The 17,120-nt window shown below is 48.7% G+C and overlaps 2 protein-coding genes and 1 long non-coding RNA gene across 6 annotated transcripts in view; 2 read left to right on the top strand and 1 right to left on the bottom strand.

Moving 5' to 3' along the window:
* Positions 1-2,604, top strand: part of LOC137445201 (cytochrome P450 2K1-like) — a 10,143-nt gene extending 7,539 nt beyond the window's left edge. For all 3 annotated transcript variants that reach the window (XM_068146736.1, XM_068146735.1, XM_068146734.1), the window contains exon 9: positions 199-2,604. In XM_068146736.1, coding sequence (XP_068002837.1) covers positions 199-386 — 188 coding nt within the window. In that variant the 3' untranslated portion in view covers positions 387-2,604. The remainder of the gene's footprint in view (positions 1-198) is intronic.
* Positions 1-6,709, bottom strand: part of LOC137445205 (uncharacterized) — a 22,483-nt gene extending 15,774 nt beyond the window's left edge. The window contains exons 1-3 of the long non-coding RNA XR_010988362.1: positions 6,503-6,709; positions 2,431-2,748; positions 93-376 (exon numbers count right to left, since the gene is read on the bottom strand). This is a non-coding gene — a long non-coding RNA (uncharacterized lncRNA). The remainder of the gene's footprint in view (positions 1-92; positions 377-2,430; positions 2,749-6,502) is intronic.
* CYP2W1 (cytochrome P450 family 2 subfamily W member 1) lies at positions 5,248-17,120 on the top strand. Of its 2 annotated transcripts, none has more exons than XM_068146732.1 (9): positions 5,248-5,885; positions 8,375-8,537; positions 11,282-11,461; positions 11,555-11,712; positions 12,903-13,076; positions 14,022-14,163; positions 14,794-14,978; positions 15,477-15,618; positions 16,104-17,120. In XM_068146732.1, exons 1-9 carry the CDS (start codon positions 5,688-5,690, stop codon positions 16,292-16,294), a joined length of 1,533 nt encoding a protein of 510 aa, XP_068002833.1. In that variant the 5' UTR covers positions 5,248-5,687; the 3' UTR covers positions 16,295-17,120. The 2 variants fall into 2 exon arrangements, with proteins under 2 accessions (XP_068002833.1, XP_068002834.1); XM_068146733.1 differs by having other exon boundaries at positions 5,251-5,885; positions 11,312-11,461.

The raw sequence follows: 17,120 nt of genomic DNA, 5'->3' as shown, positions 1-17,120 counted from the left end.
GAATGGTCTCACATACTTCCAGGCTTCTGTGTGGCTTGAGACCCAGTCAGCAGCACCTCTAAAATAGGAAGAAGGAAGTTAAAAAATCCTACCTTAACAGCTTGCTCTTATGGCCCAAACACCCAGTATCTGAGGTCTCAAACATCAACAGAAGGAGTTACAATGCTGATCATTTACTTCTTTCCTGGTTGTTTTCAGGACGAAGAGCTTGTCTTGGCGAGGGACTGGCCAGAATGGAGCTGTTCCTCTTCTTTGCAGGCCTGCTCCGCAAATTTGTTTTCCAGCCCCCTCCAGGGGTGGATAAGACAGACCTAGATCTCACTGCTGATGTTGGCTTTACTTTGAACCCCATGCCTCACCTGGTTTGTGCTGTGCCCTGTGAATGATCAAATGACACGGAGTTAGAGTAGTGAACACTTCAAGCCTGAAAGCAAGTTAGTTATAGGGGATAAAAACCTGGCTGTACCTGAGCTTTAGGGGAAGGAAGACACCAGGCACTGCTATTTTTCCCTCATTCATGCCATTTTTTCTAACACCTTTTGTGGTGTATGTATAATGCAAACCCTTCAGTAATGCAAACCCCTGAGTGCTGCTCTCAGAAACAGTGTGCTTCATTCCTGGAACAGCACATCAGAGCTGCAGTTTTCAGGGATGTTTGAAAGAACGAAATGGCTTCAAGCCTCCTCTATAGACGCAACCCATCAGAGGCTCTTCCCTGAGAGCCTCCACAGGGAATTTCTCAGCCCAAAGTCCAAGCTCTATAGCAGAGCTGATTAACGATGGCCCAGCTGGAGACAACAGACATTTAATGGATCTAGAAATCTCCCCAGGACAGTTGTTCAGCCAAGCTTCAGATTGAACTGCCATTGTACACTACAACCTGCCTTATCTTTATTACAGAGTCCCAGACATGAGAGTGTAACATGGGCTGATGCCAGGAGCCAGGCACAGGACAGTTATCAGAAAACATCTAAGTGGTTTGGGAAGTGGGTTCATTCCAACTCACCCTGGGCACTTTATGCCTAAGAGCCCATTTATGATGGGGCCAATCTAGCAGCTTTCTGCTGCTGCTAAGAAAGGCATTTCTACCACTCCCTCACCTCTCCTGGCTTTGTGCTAGCTCTCACACGTGTCCAGCTCCTTACTGGGCCCTCTCAGATCCCTAAACTGGCAGAAAATGACCAGTCACAGAAAGCAAAGAATTTTGGAATCAGCACAGCTAAAGCTGGACCCAAGCCCAAGGCAGTGTGAGGGGGATGGGCAGCAAGACCACCATGCTCCCATCAGAGAGCTGAGAGAAGCTCAGTCCACTTCTCTGCTTGTACATTAGGAGCCATAGTTGCTCTCTAGATGCTCTCTACCCACCACAGGGAAAGAGAGAGGATCCTGCAGTGAATGCCATAACATCTAAGTTACCAACTCTCTCCACTAACCGCTGGGTGACAGGCTCCTAATGCAAACACCAGCCTCATGTATCAGGGGTGTTGGGATGAACAGGGATGATCTTTTCCATTTGACTGAAAAGAAGGCTTTGACTTCTACTGTTTGTCTTCAGCTCTACACCAGATACACAGCCCCTGGCTGTCCTCTGTAGACATTCCTTGTGTCAGGGATAAGCAGTGACGTCTCCAGGCAGAGTAACAGCTCAGCATGCACTGTTGAGAAGATCCCCCTGCCATGGGCTCCCATAGAAGTTATATGTGCTCAGCACAGCAGGAGCCAGGCCATCACCATGGGAACTGCAAGAAAAAATTTGGTGCTTGCAAAAAGTGCTTTGGCCACCTAGGAAGTTACAAATTCAGAGCTGATAATGCTCACATTCTGACAGCAGAGATCCTGTGTCACTGTCAAGGGTAATAGGATTTTGAATGTAGTCACTATGAAAATAGATGTAAAACTGGTAATAGAGCCTGGAAGAAGAAGCAGATTAGACTTTGTTACCAAGTCACTCACCTGTATCATTAACATGTTGTATGGGGGTCTCTGCAGAAAGCTGGTGACACCCCAGAGACTGCAGCTGTCCTAGAGCAGCTGTTTGATTGCCACAATTAATGATTTATATCACACAGAAGCCATTAAGACTAGGAACAACCAGCTGTATCCACAAGGCTACACCCAATGAGGAAGCATGATATGTGTGTGAAATCTGAACAGTGGTGCAGGTATGAGAGAGGAGGTTGCTTCGTGTGCTGTGCAACAGGCAGAAAACCATGTGTGGGTCAGGGAGCAGTGAGTCACTGAAGATCCTTTGTGTTGGCTTGAAGGCAGGAAAGGCAGGTTGGGATGAGAAGCAAAAAAGAAACAGAAAGTTAACAGAGAGTGTAGGGGCAGTTATGGTACATCTCTAACACCCACCCCACACACCCCCCCCCACCTCCCCCCCAAAATTTCCTGTCATCTAAAAGTGATTTGGAAGGACATGGAACCTACCTGAAGGGTGGTTGTAGCCAGGAGGGGGTTGGTCTCTTCTCCCAAGCAACCAGCACCAAAACAAGAGGACACAAGGACACAGTCTCAAGCTGTGCCAGGGGAAGTTTAGGCTTCAGGTGAGGAGAAAGTTCTTCACTGAGAGAGTCATTAGCCATTGGAATGGGCTGCCCAGGGAGGTGGTGGAGTCACCATCCCTGGAGGTGCTCAAGAGAAGATTGGATGTGGCACTTGGTGCCATGGTTTAGTCAGGAGGTTTGTGGTGACAGGTTGGACTTGATGATCTTTGAGGTCTCTTCCAACCTTGGTAATTCTGTGATTCTGTGAAAGGAGGGAGAGAATACAAAGGGATGACAAAGCAGTGCAGTCTTTGCCAAGATACTGTCCCTTTATGCTGGCTTTAGCTCACACAGCTGAAGGCAGCACTCTAACAGTTGTACTGCAGCTTGTACTTGTACTGCTATCACACTTGTACATGCATGGGACCGTGGGGACAGCTCCAGCTTCTGCTTGCATCTCGAGGAGACTGCTTGACAAGCTGTGTAACAAGAAAGCTCTCCCTGCTGCACCTGCTTACGTTTGTTTTGCTGTCACTCTGTTTGCAGTCTGACTACTGCAGGCTTGACCTTATCTCCTACTTAATAAATAAATATCTTGCTCTGTTCATGTCGATCTATCTCGTGTGGCAGGTTCGAGCCGATTCGGGGTCAAACTGATAAAGCTGAACTGCATCACCCTTAATACACCCATGCCAGAGAGGTGAGCACAGGGATCCCTGGGCAACATACAGCCAGGACATGTTTAGCAATGCCAACAGTGAGCAATACTCACAGCCACACACAGCTCAAAGGGAATAATTGCATCTCCAGCACCAGAAAATCACAGCTGCTGTCTGAGGCAGAACATGGCTCTGGATGGCTCTCTGATGTGGCTTTTTACAGTGATTTTTGTGGCTCCTACTCATGTTTAAAAGGAACTCAGCACAGCAGGAGTTATTTGAGGCTGCAGGTCTGGATTCACTGTTTGCCAAGATGGACTGTCAGAGAAGGCACAGAGATTTGGGGGGATTTAAGTTGATTTAAGGGATGCAGGGCTGGTGCTTTACGGGCTGGCTCTCCCCAGGCTGGCTAACTAGCAGCACAGTGGCCGCACTTTGGGGTCTGTGGATGATGCCCGTGCTCCGTGTTCTCACTGCAAACACCTGGTTCCCATGCTCTTGCAGGCGTTTGCCACATGGGCACAAGGGATGGAGGACAACCCTGCTGAGAGCACCCTGAGGGGCCTGGCTGCCCCAGGAATGCTCCCGGAGCCCTGTCAGCGCCTGGCAGGTGTTTTGTGCTCAGCTCTGTGTGCTCAGGCCAGGGAGCACGTAGCAGCGAGGCTCAGGAGTGAAACACGTCCCAGACACATTATTGAGACAGGAATTTCTTGTCATCGCAAGAGCTTTACTTACCTTTGTCATTTTAATGCATTGCACTCAGAGCATGGTTAAGGAAAAAAAAAACCAACCCAGCAATCCACTCCCCTCTGGCTTTTCAGATGTAATTTAAGTCTCTTTCTGAAAGGCTTTTTTAATGATTTCAGCAGCTCCCAAGGCAAGGATGAAGTACTGGGAGCGTGGTAGCAACATGTAACTTTTGCACTGCAGGGTGCTGCCGGTCAGACAAAGACCTGCAGGAGCAAAGAATTTGCACGGGGGTGCAGAGCATTGCCATCGCAACTTCCCATTGCAATGCCCACACTCTGCGTCCTGTGCCAGCCCTGATCCTTCTTGCCTGTCCTTACAACCCTTCTGCCTCTTCTCTCACTTGAGCAGGCAGGGTTGAGTCATCCTAGGCATGCTCTGGAGGAAACCATTGCCTCCAGCCCATTTCTTGGAAACTAATAAAAAAAAAAAGTGAAGTTGCAACACACTCACTGCTGTTTCTGGGCAGCTGTTTGTGCTGTAACATCTCCATACAACACCGGCAGCTCCAGCGTGCAACCCAGCAGCTGTTTGCTCTGGGACCAACCGTAGCTATGCTCCAATTCAAATCAGAGCCACTTCCTTCCCTGCTTTCTTTGCATTTGCACTGCTGAGGACTCATATTTGCTGCATAATGGCCTTTATGTGATCTAACCTTTGGATAACTGTACCTTTAGCCTAGTGCTTCCTGACCATGTAGAACAGCTCTTTCTTCCCTGAACCATCTCATTGGGTTTTTTTCTCCCTACAGTATTGCTGGGGCTGTTTATTTCTAATATCCTCCTGAAACCCATGATTCATCACCACAGATATCAATTCTTTGTGTCCAAGGTCTAAAACTTTAAGCAAGCTCCAGGTATTTAGTGCCTTTGACTCAAAATAATTCTGCTCTCTTGTCTCATTCCCCTTCTGAAGCCTGCCAAGCCAGCTGGCTTCATTAACTTCATTAACCTCTTCTCTCTTCGAAGCTGCTCTTGCAAAATGAAGAATCCTCTCAGAAGTTTCAAATCTAATTTTGTCCTTCCATCCCACTCATGAATCCACTCATGATCACTTGATCCAAGCTAATTTGCCATGGCTAGCTATTACTTGTCCTCTATTTCAGACACAAAGTCTGAAATCACCTATTTTCTGGGCAGTTCTGAGACAACTTTATGAAGAAGTTTATGGCTGCAACCCCCCCAGGGATACATGGCTTTACCATGATTAACAACCTTTCATCTCCACTTGACATCAAGAAAGTTAAAGTCTCCCATAACAAGATTATTTTTTCCCCTCTAGCAACCCAGAGATCTCCAACCCTACCCAAACCTGAATCTGGAGGTTCCTGATAGGATTCAAAGGAACCTTCTCACTTACTCTGTATCAGCAGAGTGTTTGGAGGGTCATAGTACTGCTAATAAAGGACCTTGAGGTCCCAGGGGGAGGAGGAGGTTATAGAGGAATGCCAAGCACCTTTTCCCATGTATATGTTCTTGCACACACATGCATGGGTTTGTAATTTGAAACTCTCTTTACTTCTGGACAGGCTTTGCAAACTGCTTAGACCACATTCTCTGAGGTGTTTAAAGAGGGTGGAGTATGCTGTATTTATTTAGGTACTCCACAAACCTTAATAAGAATCGAGTGCTTGTAGCAATCGCAGAGAGCAAACAGAAAGCCAGCTGGCAGAAACTGAACAGTGCCACTGCACTTTTATTGCTTCTAACCCCCCACCCCCACCCCCCAAAAAAATAGAGATTACTACTACTAAATATATATATATATAAATTTAATTAAACAAACAAACAAAAGGATGTCTTTTTTAACTTCATTTCTCTCTGACCCTACATTAATTTGCCTGCTGTGTGCAGCAGCGTTGTTAGCTGCGCTCCATTTTTCGACCAGCTATAGATACTCAGCTTTTAAGTTTCCTCCTGGTCCAACTCCTCTTCCGATCATTGGTAACCTGCACTTGGTGGATCTTAGAAGGCAAGATAAATCACTCATGAAGGTAGGACAAAAAAACCCTCCCCCTCCCACCCCCACCCCAAATCCAGACCCTCATAGATGTTAAAGCTACTTGGGGTATATCATTGAGAACCTTTGTCTTTTTTATCCCCCTTGTTTTAATTCAAGCTTAATTGGGAAGGTGTGAAAATGGCTTTGTAATATTTTCCTGGGCTTCTGGCAAATGTCTTTGTTGATTCAATGTCATGTCTGAGCGACCAACCATTGAAAAAACAAAAGGACCTCTGGGTGGTGTGGGATTTCTTCATGTAATTGTGATGATGCACATGAAGTTGTAGGCTGCTTGTGGGGTTTGATGTATTACGTTGGCAGCTTGGGCACCGGCAAATATTTTAAGGCGTTAGGACGTACCTAACATGAAATGAAATTGCTTCCCTCCCCTCTTCCCTGGAGAACTGGAGAGGGGAATTCTACGAAGCAGTGACCCCAAAACTGCTTCGGAGAAGGCCACGTCCAGATGCCCCACTGCAAAACCCGCTTCCCTCTGGAACTGGATACGCATTGAAAGCCGGATGGAGGTACAAGAGAGGGATGGAGAAGTTGTGCTAAGGAAGCAGAGCCTGGAAGCTCTTCCATTAACCTGTAATCAGGACAACTTACCCTACTTGTGGTGGTAAACTGTTCTTCAGTGCAAGATGAGGCTGGCACAGCCCAGGGTGCTTATGCCAGGCTGCTGGGCACTCCGTCCTCTCCTTAGCAGACAGCACCTGGGGGGCCGACCTGCGGCAGGGTCAGGGAGAGAGTGAGCAAACAGCCAGCCGTGGTTCATGACCAGGCACCAGCACGGCTCCCGCGGCACCGGTGCTCGGCAAACACTGGTGGGGCTCTGGCAGCAGCCGAGCATGGGCTAGCCCTGCCGTGGGGTGAGGCTCCCAGCACCTGGTGGTGTTACGGGCGATGTCAGGGTTGGGGACAGTTTACCCAGCAGGGCTGGGCAGACGTTGCTGCAGTCTCTGAACAGTGGTTTGGAATTACCTCCTCATGCTTTCAATCACCTGCTAGGCTATTTCTGGGATTGCCTATGTTTGCCTTTATGTTGGGATTACTCCAGAGGGCTTATCCCTCCATCTCACCCCACAGAGAGCAAAAAAATGGTGATTACATTGAGCAGCAGGCACCGGCATTTGTTGGCTGGGGCCCTGATGGGGTGTCCAAGAGCTGCTGGTGGAGCTGGCACAGGCTGAGGCTGCATGTATACACTGTGCTCGCTCCAACAGCAGATTTTACTTGGGCTTCCCATCACCTTGCTCCAGCCCAACCTCTTCTTGACTATCCCTGAATACCTTTTCAAGCTACCAGGGAGCAAGATGTAGAGGTAGCCGTGGGGCAGATGGAGGCAGGAGTAGTCAGCCTCCCACAGTCCCTAATGCAGCACCAAGGAGGTACACGGGCAGGGGGTGGAGGGACATGACAGTCTCACCCTTGCAAAATGCAGGCTCAGATGTCATGGTCCTTAGGGAGCAAGGATTCCCCCGTCAGCCTCCTTGCTCTGCCACAGCCCCTGTCCTTGGCAAAAAGGAGTGGGGACCTGCACACACCACAGCAGCTCCAGGGACACATACAGGACAGACCAGTAGGAATTCATGCTCTGGGAGGGATTTTCAGCTCCACTATGCACTGCATTGCCTTTGAAAACCACCCAGCAAGATACAGCTTTGGCAGGCAGCTGCAGAGAATTTGTCCTGGGGTGTGTGGCAGTGAAAAAAACACTTCTCTCTGCCCCTACAGCCCAAGCCTTCTCAGTGCAAAAGGGACATCACTTTGAGTACAAGCACAGAGCCAGCCAGCAGTTTGGGCAGCATCCTGCTCCTGCTGTGGGTCTCCCTGCTGTGCACAGCTGACCTGTAGATACCAAAGGCAGGTCTGAGCAGAGGGGCATGGATTTACAACCTGTGGTCATCCAGGGTATACTAAATGCCTGGCATGGGGCAAACAGCTCCTCTGGTCTTGGTCTTGTAGCAGGGACGCAGGGGCACTTTGGTATGAGCAGCCAAAGCTTTTCTGTGTGACAGCATCACCATTTACACTGAAATGTCTTCCGTTTCCATCTTTCTCTGGTGTGCCAACTTCTGTTGCCATTTGAGGTCCAGTCTTTGATTCTAGGTGTTTGGGTTTTGTTTGTTTTTCATTTATTTTTTAACTTTTCAGTGAAACTAAATCGGCAATGCAAGGATGGGGGTGGGGGGTGTTGGTTTCTTTCATGGCAAGAAGCCTGAAATCCATAGGGATGCCAGCCAGGCATGCATGTGAAATACCTGATGTTTGACTATGCTGAGCTCCACCTCACAGGTGCTGTTCTGCAGGTAGCGGTTCCACAGCCGCTCCCAGCAGGGCACCGGGACACAACAGGTCCTGCCAGAAAGCAGTGGGTGTCCTGCCAGAAAGCAGTGGGTGTCCTGCCAGAAAGCAATGGCTGCTTGCCCCGGGCATGCTCCATCCTTTCCTGACCATCACAGCTCACCTCTCTTTCAGCTCGCGGAACAATACGGCCCCATCTTCACCCTCCACTTCGGGTTCCAGAAAGTTGTGGTCCTGACCGGGTACGAAGTGGTGCGGGAGGCGCTTGTGAACTACACAGAGGAGTTTGTAGACAGACCATCCATCCCAATATTTGACCAAATTCAGAACGGAAACGGTACTAGAGCAAGCAGCGGGGGGCGGGCGGGCGGGCCGGCGCAGTCGCTTAGTGCCGGCCAAACTGTGCATCCCCACAGCCTGGCTTTTCAGCACCCCCCTTGCACCCACCTGCAGCCAAGCTGACAGAAAGCTTTTGGCTTTCCTCGCTCTCCTGGCCTTTCCCTCCCTTAATTTTTCGCTCGTGCACTTGAGGCTGATCCATATCCTCATGGTAGGCTGAACATGAGCCTGCAGTGTGCCCAGGCAGCCAAGAGGGCCAATGGCATCCTGGCCTGCATCAGGAACAGTGTGGCCAGCAGGAGCAGGGAGGTCATTCTGCCCCTGTATACTGCACTGGTTAGGCCACACCTTGAGTCCTGTGTCCAGTTCTGGGCCCCTCAGTTTAGGAAGGAGGTTGACTTGCTGGAACGAGTCCAGAGAAGAGCAACAAAGTTGGTGAGGGGTTTGGAACACAAGCCCTATGAGGAAAGACTGAGAGAGCTGGGGTTGCTCAGCCTGGAGAAGAGGAGACTCAGGGGTGACCTTATCACTCTCTACAACTACCTGAAGGGAGGCTGTAGACAGGCGGATGATGGTCTCTTCTCCCAGGCACCCAGTACCAGAACAAGAGGACACAGTCTCAGGCTGCGCCAGGGGAGGTTCAGGTTGGATGTTAGGAAGAAGTTCTATATAGAAAGAGTGATTGCGCTATGGAATGGGCTGCCCGGGGAGGTGGTGGAGTTGCCGTCATTGGAGGTGTTCAGAAGGAGACTTGATGGGGTGCTTGGTGCCATGGGTTAGCTGTTTGGGTGGGTTGGATTGGTTGATGGGTTGGACACGATGATCTTGAAGGTCTCTTCCAACCTGGTTTGGTTTATTCTAATAAAGGTTTATTCTAAACGCTCAGGGGTGAGGAGTGGGATTTTTAAAGGCACCATGGAAAGCCTGGGGTCAGTTTCCATGAGATGCCAATGAGACTATCTCCACCACCTTTACAAACCTACCTCTGTGGTTTCAGGAGACTTTGGACTAACTGGTTGGGCTGTTTGGAGCTGTAGGGTTTTTCCCATTCTCCCATTGCCATGTTCCACACTTTGGGGCATAATCAGCACCCTGAGCCTTGCCCCCCTCATGCAGGCTGTTGGGAGAACCAAGTGAAACAGGTTCAGACAGAAGCAATAGGCTGAAGGCTAGACATTTGCCCTCCCAAACAACTGCCTTGTTTGTCCATCCTCAGCTTGAGCTGAGGCTTTGGCTTTGACCACCCAAAAGGCAGATTTATATGCTGGTCAGAGGCTGGAGTTGAGCTTACAATCAGAAATTAAATTACCCAGCCATAATTATCAATAGATTCATTTATTGCTACATGAAGAAAGGAATATCGATGGGGAGAAAAGCCTTTTCCAGAGCTAATTTACATGCAAAGTGTCCCTGAGGGAGAGCCTGAGTATTGCACTATAAGTCCTTTCACACTTACCTTCTCAGCCCAAGTCTGAGCCACTTAGAGGTGACCCAGAGCTGTAAATTCACAGGGGCTATTAAGCACCAATGCTCACAAATTTTCCAGTGAAACTTTTCCCCCCCCACCCCTCCAGAAAAAAATAAAAAAAGAAGCCAATTTGTTGACTTCAAAGCTGTTTGCAGAAAATGAGTTATCCAGGTGAAAGTGCCTGGACTAAGGAAAAACAAACACACACACACACAGAGGTTTTTAAGGCCAGGCTGGATGGGGCTCTGAGCAACTCGATCTAGTGTGAGGTGTCCCTGCCCATGGCAGGGGGGTTGGAACTGGATGATCCTTGAGGTCACTTCCAACCCTGCCAGTTCTATGATTCTACAATACATTTGCTGAAAATACAGTGTTGCTGGGAATCTCCATGAAACAGATCAGCTTGGCCAGGGATGAGGAGCCTGAATGATCCCATCTCACACAGATGAAATATCTTGGATAGGCTAGGCTAGGCTAGGCTAGAATAGAATTAACCAGGTTGGAAAAGACCTTTGAGATCATCAAGTCCAACCTATCACCCAACATCACCTAATCAACTAAACCATGGCACCAAGCACCCCATCCAGTCTCTTCCTAAACACCTCCAGTGAGGGTGACTCCACCACCTCCCTGGGCAGCACATTCCAATGGCAAATCACTCTTTCTATGAAGAACTTCTTCCTAACATCCAGCCTAAACCTCCCCTGGTGCAGCTTGAGACTGTGTCCTCCTGTTCTGGTGCTGGTTGCCTGGGAGAAGAGACCAACCCCCACCTGGCTACAACCTCCCTTCAGGTAGCCGTAGACAGCAGTAAGATCTCCCCTGAGCATGCTCTTCTCCAGGCTAAGCAACCCCAGCTCAACCCCAGCTTTATGACTGGAGTAGGACAAAGATCAAAGCTTCAAAGATACAAAGTTGTTGCTTGAGGTCCTAGACTTACAACCAAACAAGGTCCTAAAAGGTTATATGATTGACTGAGACCTGCGTCTCTCCCCAGCTCTGCAGCCAACCATTACTGGTCTGAAAGCCATACCATTCTCTTGCACTCAAAAGAGGGCTGGGGAAGACTGGGTTGGGTGGGAACTTCTTTTTCCCAAATGGCAGGTTCAGTAAGACTGGGAGAAAGTAGCTGAGAGGACACAGGGATAGGATGGAGCACACAGAAATAGGAGACCCTAAGTCCTCAAATCCAGGGCAAACTGGGCAGTTGTGGAGAGCCCTCCTCATCTGGTCCCCTGTTTTGTTTCCTGTGGTGGGGCTCCTCCACGCACAAGCCCAGCAGAGCTGTCTCATGGCCTCCCCAGGTCTGTTCTTCTCTATCGGGGAGCTGTGGAGGACAACTCGACGGTTCACCGTGTCCAGCATGCGCAACCTGGGCATGGGGAAAAAAGTGATCGAAGGGAGGATTTTCGAGGAGCTTCACTTCCTGGTTGAGATGATCAAATCCTTCAAAGGTGAGCTGGAGACCACCAGGGTGCTGTATAGCCTCGTGGGCATCACTGCTGCTGCAGCATCTCACTAACACTTCCATCCTTCTCCTTTCGCAGGGGAACCTTTTAGCCTGCCCTCCTTCAACTGCGCTCCAATCAACATCACCTTCATCCTGCTCTTTGGGGACAGGTTTGATTATAAGGACCCCACATTTCTCACTCTCTTAAGACTCATAGATGAAATTATGATTCTTCTGGGATCTCCATATTTGAATGTAAGTAACCTGTCCCACAGATTAACACTGGCACATTATGTTTGTGAGCCACGCAAACCACAGGATCAAGTTCCGCTGGTTTCAAACATTCAGAACCAGCCATTACACCTGAAATGTGACAGTTCTCCATGCACCACCTAGGTCACCACAAATGTGCTGCCAGGTTCTCACCTTGCTACTCTCCCTTTGAACCAGCCTGCACATTTGTGTGGAGCAGAAATGAGAACCTAACTATGTTAAGTTCTCCACAGATGAGTTTGGTTTTCCTTTTCAACACAATTGCACCACCAAGGCTTTCTTTGCCTTTCTAAAGACTCATTCAGTGACTAAAAAGTGTTCTATAAGCACACATTCAGTGTTGATCATAGAATCATAGAACCAATAAGGTTGGAAATGACCTCAAAGATTATCAAGTCCAACCTGTCACCCAGCACCTCACGACTACCAGACCACGGCTTCAAGTGCCACATCCTATCCGTTTTTGAACATCTCCAGGGATGGTGACTCCACCACCTCCCTGGGCAGCACATTCCAATGGCTAATAACTCTTTCTGTGAAGAACTTTCTCCTCACCTCAAGCCTAAACGTTCCCCTGGCAGAGCTTGAGACTGTGTCCTCTTGTTCTGGTGCTGGTTGCCTGGGAGAAGAGACCAACCCCCACCTGGCTACAACCTCCCTTCAGGCAGTTGTAGAGAGCAATAAGATCTCCCCTGAGCCTCCTCTTCTCCAGGCTAAACAATCCCAGCTCCCTTCTCATAGGGCTTAAATGTCTAAGTGAGAGCAATTTCACAGACTGCACTAAAAATGATTCCTTGGAGAGTGCCAGGAAAACTTGGTTTATCTTCAAACTCTCACACCCGGTCCTTCACAAGTAATGTTGGGAAAAGCTAACTAGTCTCACACTGGTCTCAACTGGCTGGTGGCCTAGCACACTGGAGCCCCAACTGTTCAGAGTCTGACCCAGTTGCTACTGGTAGATCTGTTGCCACACACCAGCATAAATGCTTAAACTTGGGTAGTACTAAAGGCAGCCTCGAAGTTTGCAAAGCCCTCCAGCGAAAATCTGCCCAGGATGTCCCTGGGATGCTAAGCTCCCTCTGCACCAAGACAAAACTCATCTGCTGCGTCGTGCTGCTTAGGCGTGCTGCTGTTTCTGCAGACTTAATGCTTCTCTTTTTCAACCCCTTTAGTATTTCAATTTCTACCCATTCCTTGGATTTCTCTTCAAAACCCACAAGATCATGCTCAGCAAAATAGAAGACGTGCGTGCCATTTTAAGGCAATACATGAAGGCAAGCAGGGAGGACGTCAATGAGAACAGCGTGAGGAGCTACATCGATGCACTGATATTCAAGCAGCAAGAGGTATTTGGCTGCCCTGTGGACTGTTTGCAATGCCTCCTCTGGATTTGCTAGCTAAAACAGTTGCTAAGTTCTGATTTCTGCCACATCATGAATGCTGTTATTCTGCTGGTGCTGAAAGCAGATGCCAGTCTCTTGCGGTTGCTGCAATTTACTACAGAGATTTTTCTGTCAAAATTGATATGAAAGCCACTGGCTCAGTCCACTCCTGAAACAGCAACCCTGATAAAGAGAGATCAGCAACTTATTCCCTAATAGAAAATGCAGGAATTCACATGAAAGCTGACTCTGCCTTGCCTTCTATGACAAATCAATTAATCATCGATAACATTGCCCCAAGATGAATGATACACTTAAAGTACTTGGATGATAAATCCTCAGTGCAAGCTCTAGACCTGCCCTTCATCTCAGTTTAGCAGAGACTTGGCAGTTTCACACATCAGTTGATTTCATTCAACACAAAATACTTGGGTTCTGAGGGGTTTATGCTTTCCAGCTGGATCTGGGCCAAACTTAGACACTAAGTATTCTAACTGAGCTAAGTGAAGAAGGGGTCAGTAGAGTTCTGGAGCCCTGCAGAAATGGCCTAAAAGGTCATTTTGAACATTGTTGGAGATTCAAACCTACCTTTGAGCAGGAGGAGTCCCTTGGAGCTAAGATTAGCTGCATCTCCTTCTGTACAGAGCAGAGACCAGGCTCTTTCCAAACCTGTGAGGCTGAATCCATGAACAGCATCTGGCCCTGAGGCTTCAGCCTACTTTTGGATGGAGGTGGCTGTTGAACCAAAACCCCACTCCAAGCCTCCCATCTTTGGTGTTCCCATCTGTGGTGCATGCTGTGCATTCATAGTGTCACGACACAGTGTTGTAGGCTATATGCAGTGTTTCTCAAGCTTGCTGAATGCTAAGACTGATGAGTTTAAGACCTTTCTTACCACTTTCTTACCAGGAGAAAAACAAGAAAGACAGCCTCTTCTATGATGACAACTTAATGGCATCCATACTCGACCTGGTCATGGCAGGAACAGAGACCATAGCCACAACGCTCCAATGGTCCATCCTGCTGATGATGAAATACCCAGAGATTCAAAGTGAGCTCCTTTCAATATGGTCCATCTGTGGCATGGCTGATATGGGGAGGGGAGACATCCACACATCACATCCACAGCTGCTCTTATCCCTTAAGAGCTGAATCCCATCTCTCTGTCATTATGAGCACCTGATGTTATTAGACACTGATCAAAGTCACAACAAAATAGTCCCTTTGCCTTGGTGGGAGATAGGATGAATGGAATCAGGGTGTGATGCTGAGGAAACAACCCATCCATGTGCCTGAACTAGAAAGAGAGCAGGGAACCCCAGGCTGCTGATTCAAGAATCCTCTCACAGTATCACAGTATAACTAAGGTTGGAAGAGACCTCGAGGATCATCGAGTCCAACCTATCAACACAGACCCCATGACTAGACCATGGCACCAAGTGCCATGTCCAATCCCCTCTTAAACACCTCCAGGGACGGTGACTCCACCACCTCCCTGGGCAGCACATTCCAATGACCAATGACTCGCTCGGTGAAGAACTTCCTCCTCACCTCGAGTCTAAACCTCCCCTGGCGCAGCTCTCCCTTCAGACCCTGGGAAAAACACTGTTTCCCAAAAGTGAATTCAAGGAGGGAGTTGGCTTCCTTGCTGGGGTACATCCCTTTTGTTTATTCTTTCCAGAAAAGGTGCAGGAGGAGATTGGGAGAACTGTCAAGGCGGGCAGCTGGGCCACGTACGAGGATCGGAAGAACATGCCCTTTACAAACGCGGTGCTACACGAGGTGCAGAGGTTCATCACCCTCCTGCCCCATGTGCCCCGCTGCACTGCTGTGGACACCCACTTCAGGGGCTACTTCCTCCCCAAGGTAGGTGACTGTTCCATTCCAGGAGCACCCCACCCTCCAAATGTTTGTTAGTGCCATTAAAGACTGGTTTCTTCAGAGGGAATTTTAAGGACTGAAGCCCAAAGGAAGCATCCAAAGTCACTCCCAGAAGAGTTTCTTCCTCTCCAGTGACTGTTGAGTCCAGGGAGACTGGTACTGTAGACTCAGTTCAGTCCCTCTCATGCTCAGGACTTCCTCACTCCATGAATGACCCTGATTTACCTCCTTGATGCCATCTGCACAGTGAAGTATCTGCCAAAGAATTCACAGGATCTGACCCTCTGCTTGAGGTTTTCACAGCATCTCCTGGGGTTTGGCTTCAGGCCCTGGCACTGCTGAGAAAATCTCACTGACTTCTCTATTGGCTGATGGGATAAAATCCTCTCCACCTACCCCAGGGCCACCAAAGTCTGTGTCACAAAATGAGCCAAAACAGAACATTTTTGCTGTCTTTTGTGCCTTCACATCCTTCTCTTCCAGGGCATAATTGTAATCCCATCACTCACCTCTGTGCTGCTGGATAAGACACAATGGGAGACACCACATGAGTTCAACCCCAATCACTTCCTTGATGCTGAGGGGAATTTTGTAAAGAGAGAGGCCTTCCTGCCCTTCTCCACAGGTAACTAAGGTGCTGATCTGCAGAGAGCTGAGGCAGGACCATAGCATAAAGAAGAGGGCAGGAAAGAAGAAAAAGAGTCTTTTGCAAAGGGAGATGATAGGATAAAATCCCCAGGAAAAGGGAGTTCCACACCATTCCACTTTGGGAGGAGATGGCATTTTTCTTTTTAAAGAGAAGGAGTTAAAGATGCTGAGAGGGCTGGAAGAGCTAAGGATAGGGAACATCATAAATGCATACTAACCCTGTGACATGGCTGTGACTCGCTGCTGCAGGTGGCTGTGACAAAAGACACCAGGGAGGCACATTGTGCCAGTGTCACTGGGACAGCAGCCTCTGGCAACATGGGCTCCTCTCCTCCAAAAGGCTCTGGTGTGTTTCAAGGTGTCACTCCTGCTTCTGTTACAACATCTCAGATGCTAACACATCCATGGCAAACATTCTGGCTTCATCTTTCCACCGAGTAAACACATTGCTTTCCTCTGCAGGGCGAAGGAACTGCATTGGAGAAAGCCTCGCCAAGATGGAGCTGTTTGTCTTCTTCGTAGGGCTGCTGCAGACATTTACTTTTCAACCCCAGCCAGGAGTTTCAGAGGCTGACTTGGACCTTACTGTCCCTCAGACGACTTTCACATTAAGGCCTCAGCCTCAGGCAACCTGTGCTGTCCTGCGTGAATAAGCACAGCCTTGCTGAAGAGCAGCCCAGCAAGTGGGGAGGCTGCTTACACCCAACTTAGCTCTGCTAGGACTCAACCATCCCCCATCCTGCCACTTCACCATCTTTTACATCCCCTTCCCACCATCTCCATCCATTCCCACTCCACTCTCTCCACCACTTCATCTGCCCCGTAAGTTGCAGACCCCCTCCTTTGCTCCTGTGCTGTGAGGAGGTGCCTATGATCAGTTAGAAACCATGATCATGGCCAACAGTCACATGCTGCTTCTCAAGACAGATTGTGCATGGAGTCAATGGAGAGACCAAGGAGAGGGTCTGGTGAAGGGGATACAGCCCATGACTAGCAGGTGCGACACCCAGGCTCCCGTGGCAAAGCAGTGAGCTTCCTCACAAAAATCTGCCCAAAATCATGAACAAAGGTGCATTGCCATTTGCTGAAAGCCACAGAAATACACTGTGGGTGCACCTGAACCAGCCATAGGTGCCTCCTGAACTTTTCCAAGCTCCCTAATTACCCATAGCTTCTAAGGAAGTCCTACCAGGCTAAGGAGTCAAGTCAAACACCGAGAGTAAACAATAGATTGATTCACGTGAGGGGAGGACAACGTTATTTCTGGCTTGAAACAATGTCCTGAAAGATGCCCAAGAGTCTGCAAACCTGCTCAGATAAGCAAGTGCTGCTACCACCAAGTTCAACATTGCTTCACAGTCAGAATGAAACAAGACCTACATTTCTAAGCTCGCTAAGTCACAAGGCCACTTGGTATTTATAGCAACAACTACTCATAAAAGGCTAACGATACACAAAAATAAACTAGACTCATTTCTA

Source organism: Melanerpes formicivorus, unplaced genomic scaffold (assembly GCF_026170545.1).
Source record: "Melanerpes formicivorus ecotype bairdi unplaced genomic scaffold, bMelFor1.0.p_v2 SCAF_14, whole genome shotgun sequence".
In the NCBI taxonomy this organism is placed as follows: Eukaryota; Metazoa; Chordata; class Aves; order Piciformes; family Picidae; genus Melanerpes; species Melanerpes formicivorus.
The sequence above is the reverse complement of the archived record's forward strand: the minus strand, read 5'-3'. Positions and strand labels throughout refer to the sequence as shown.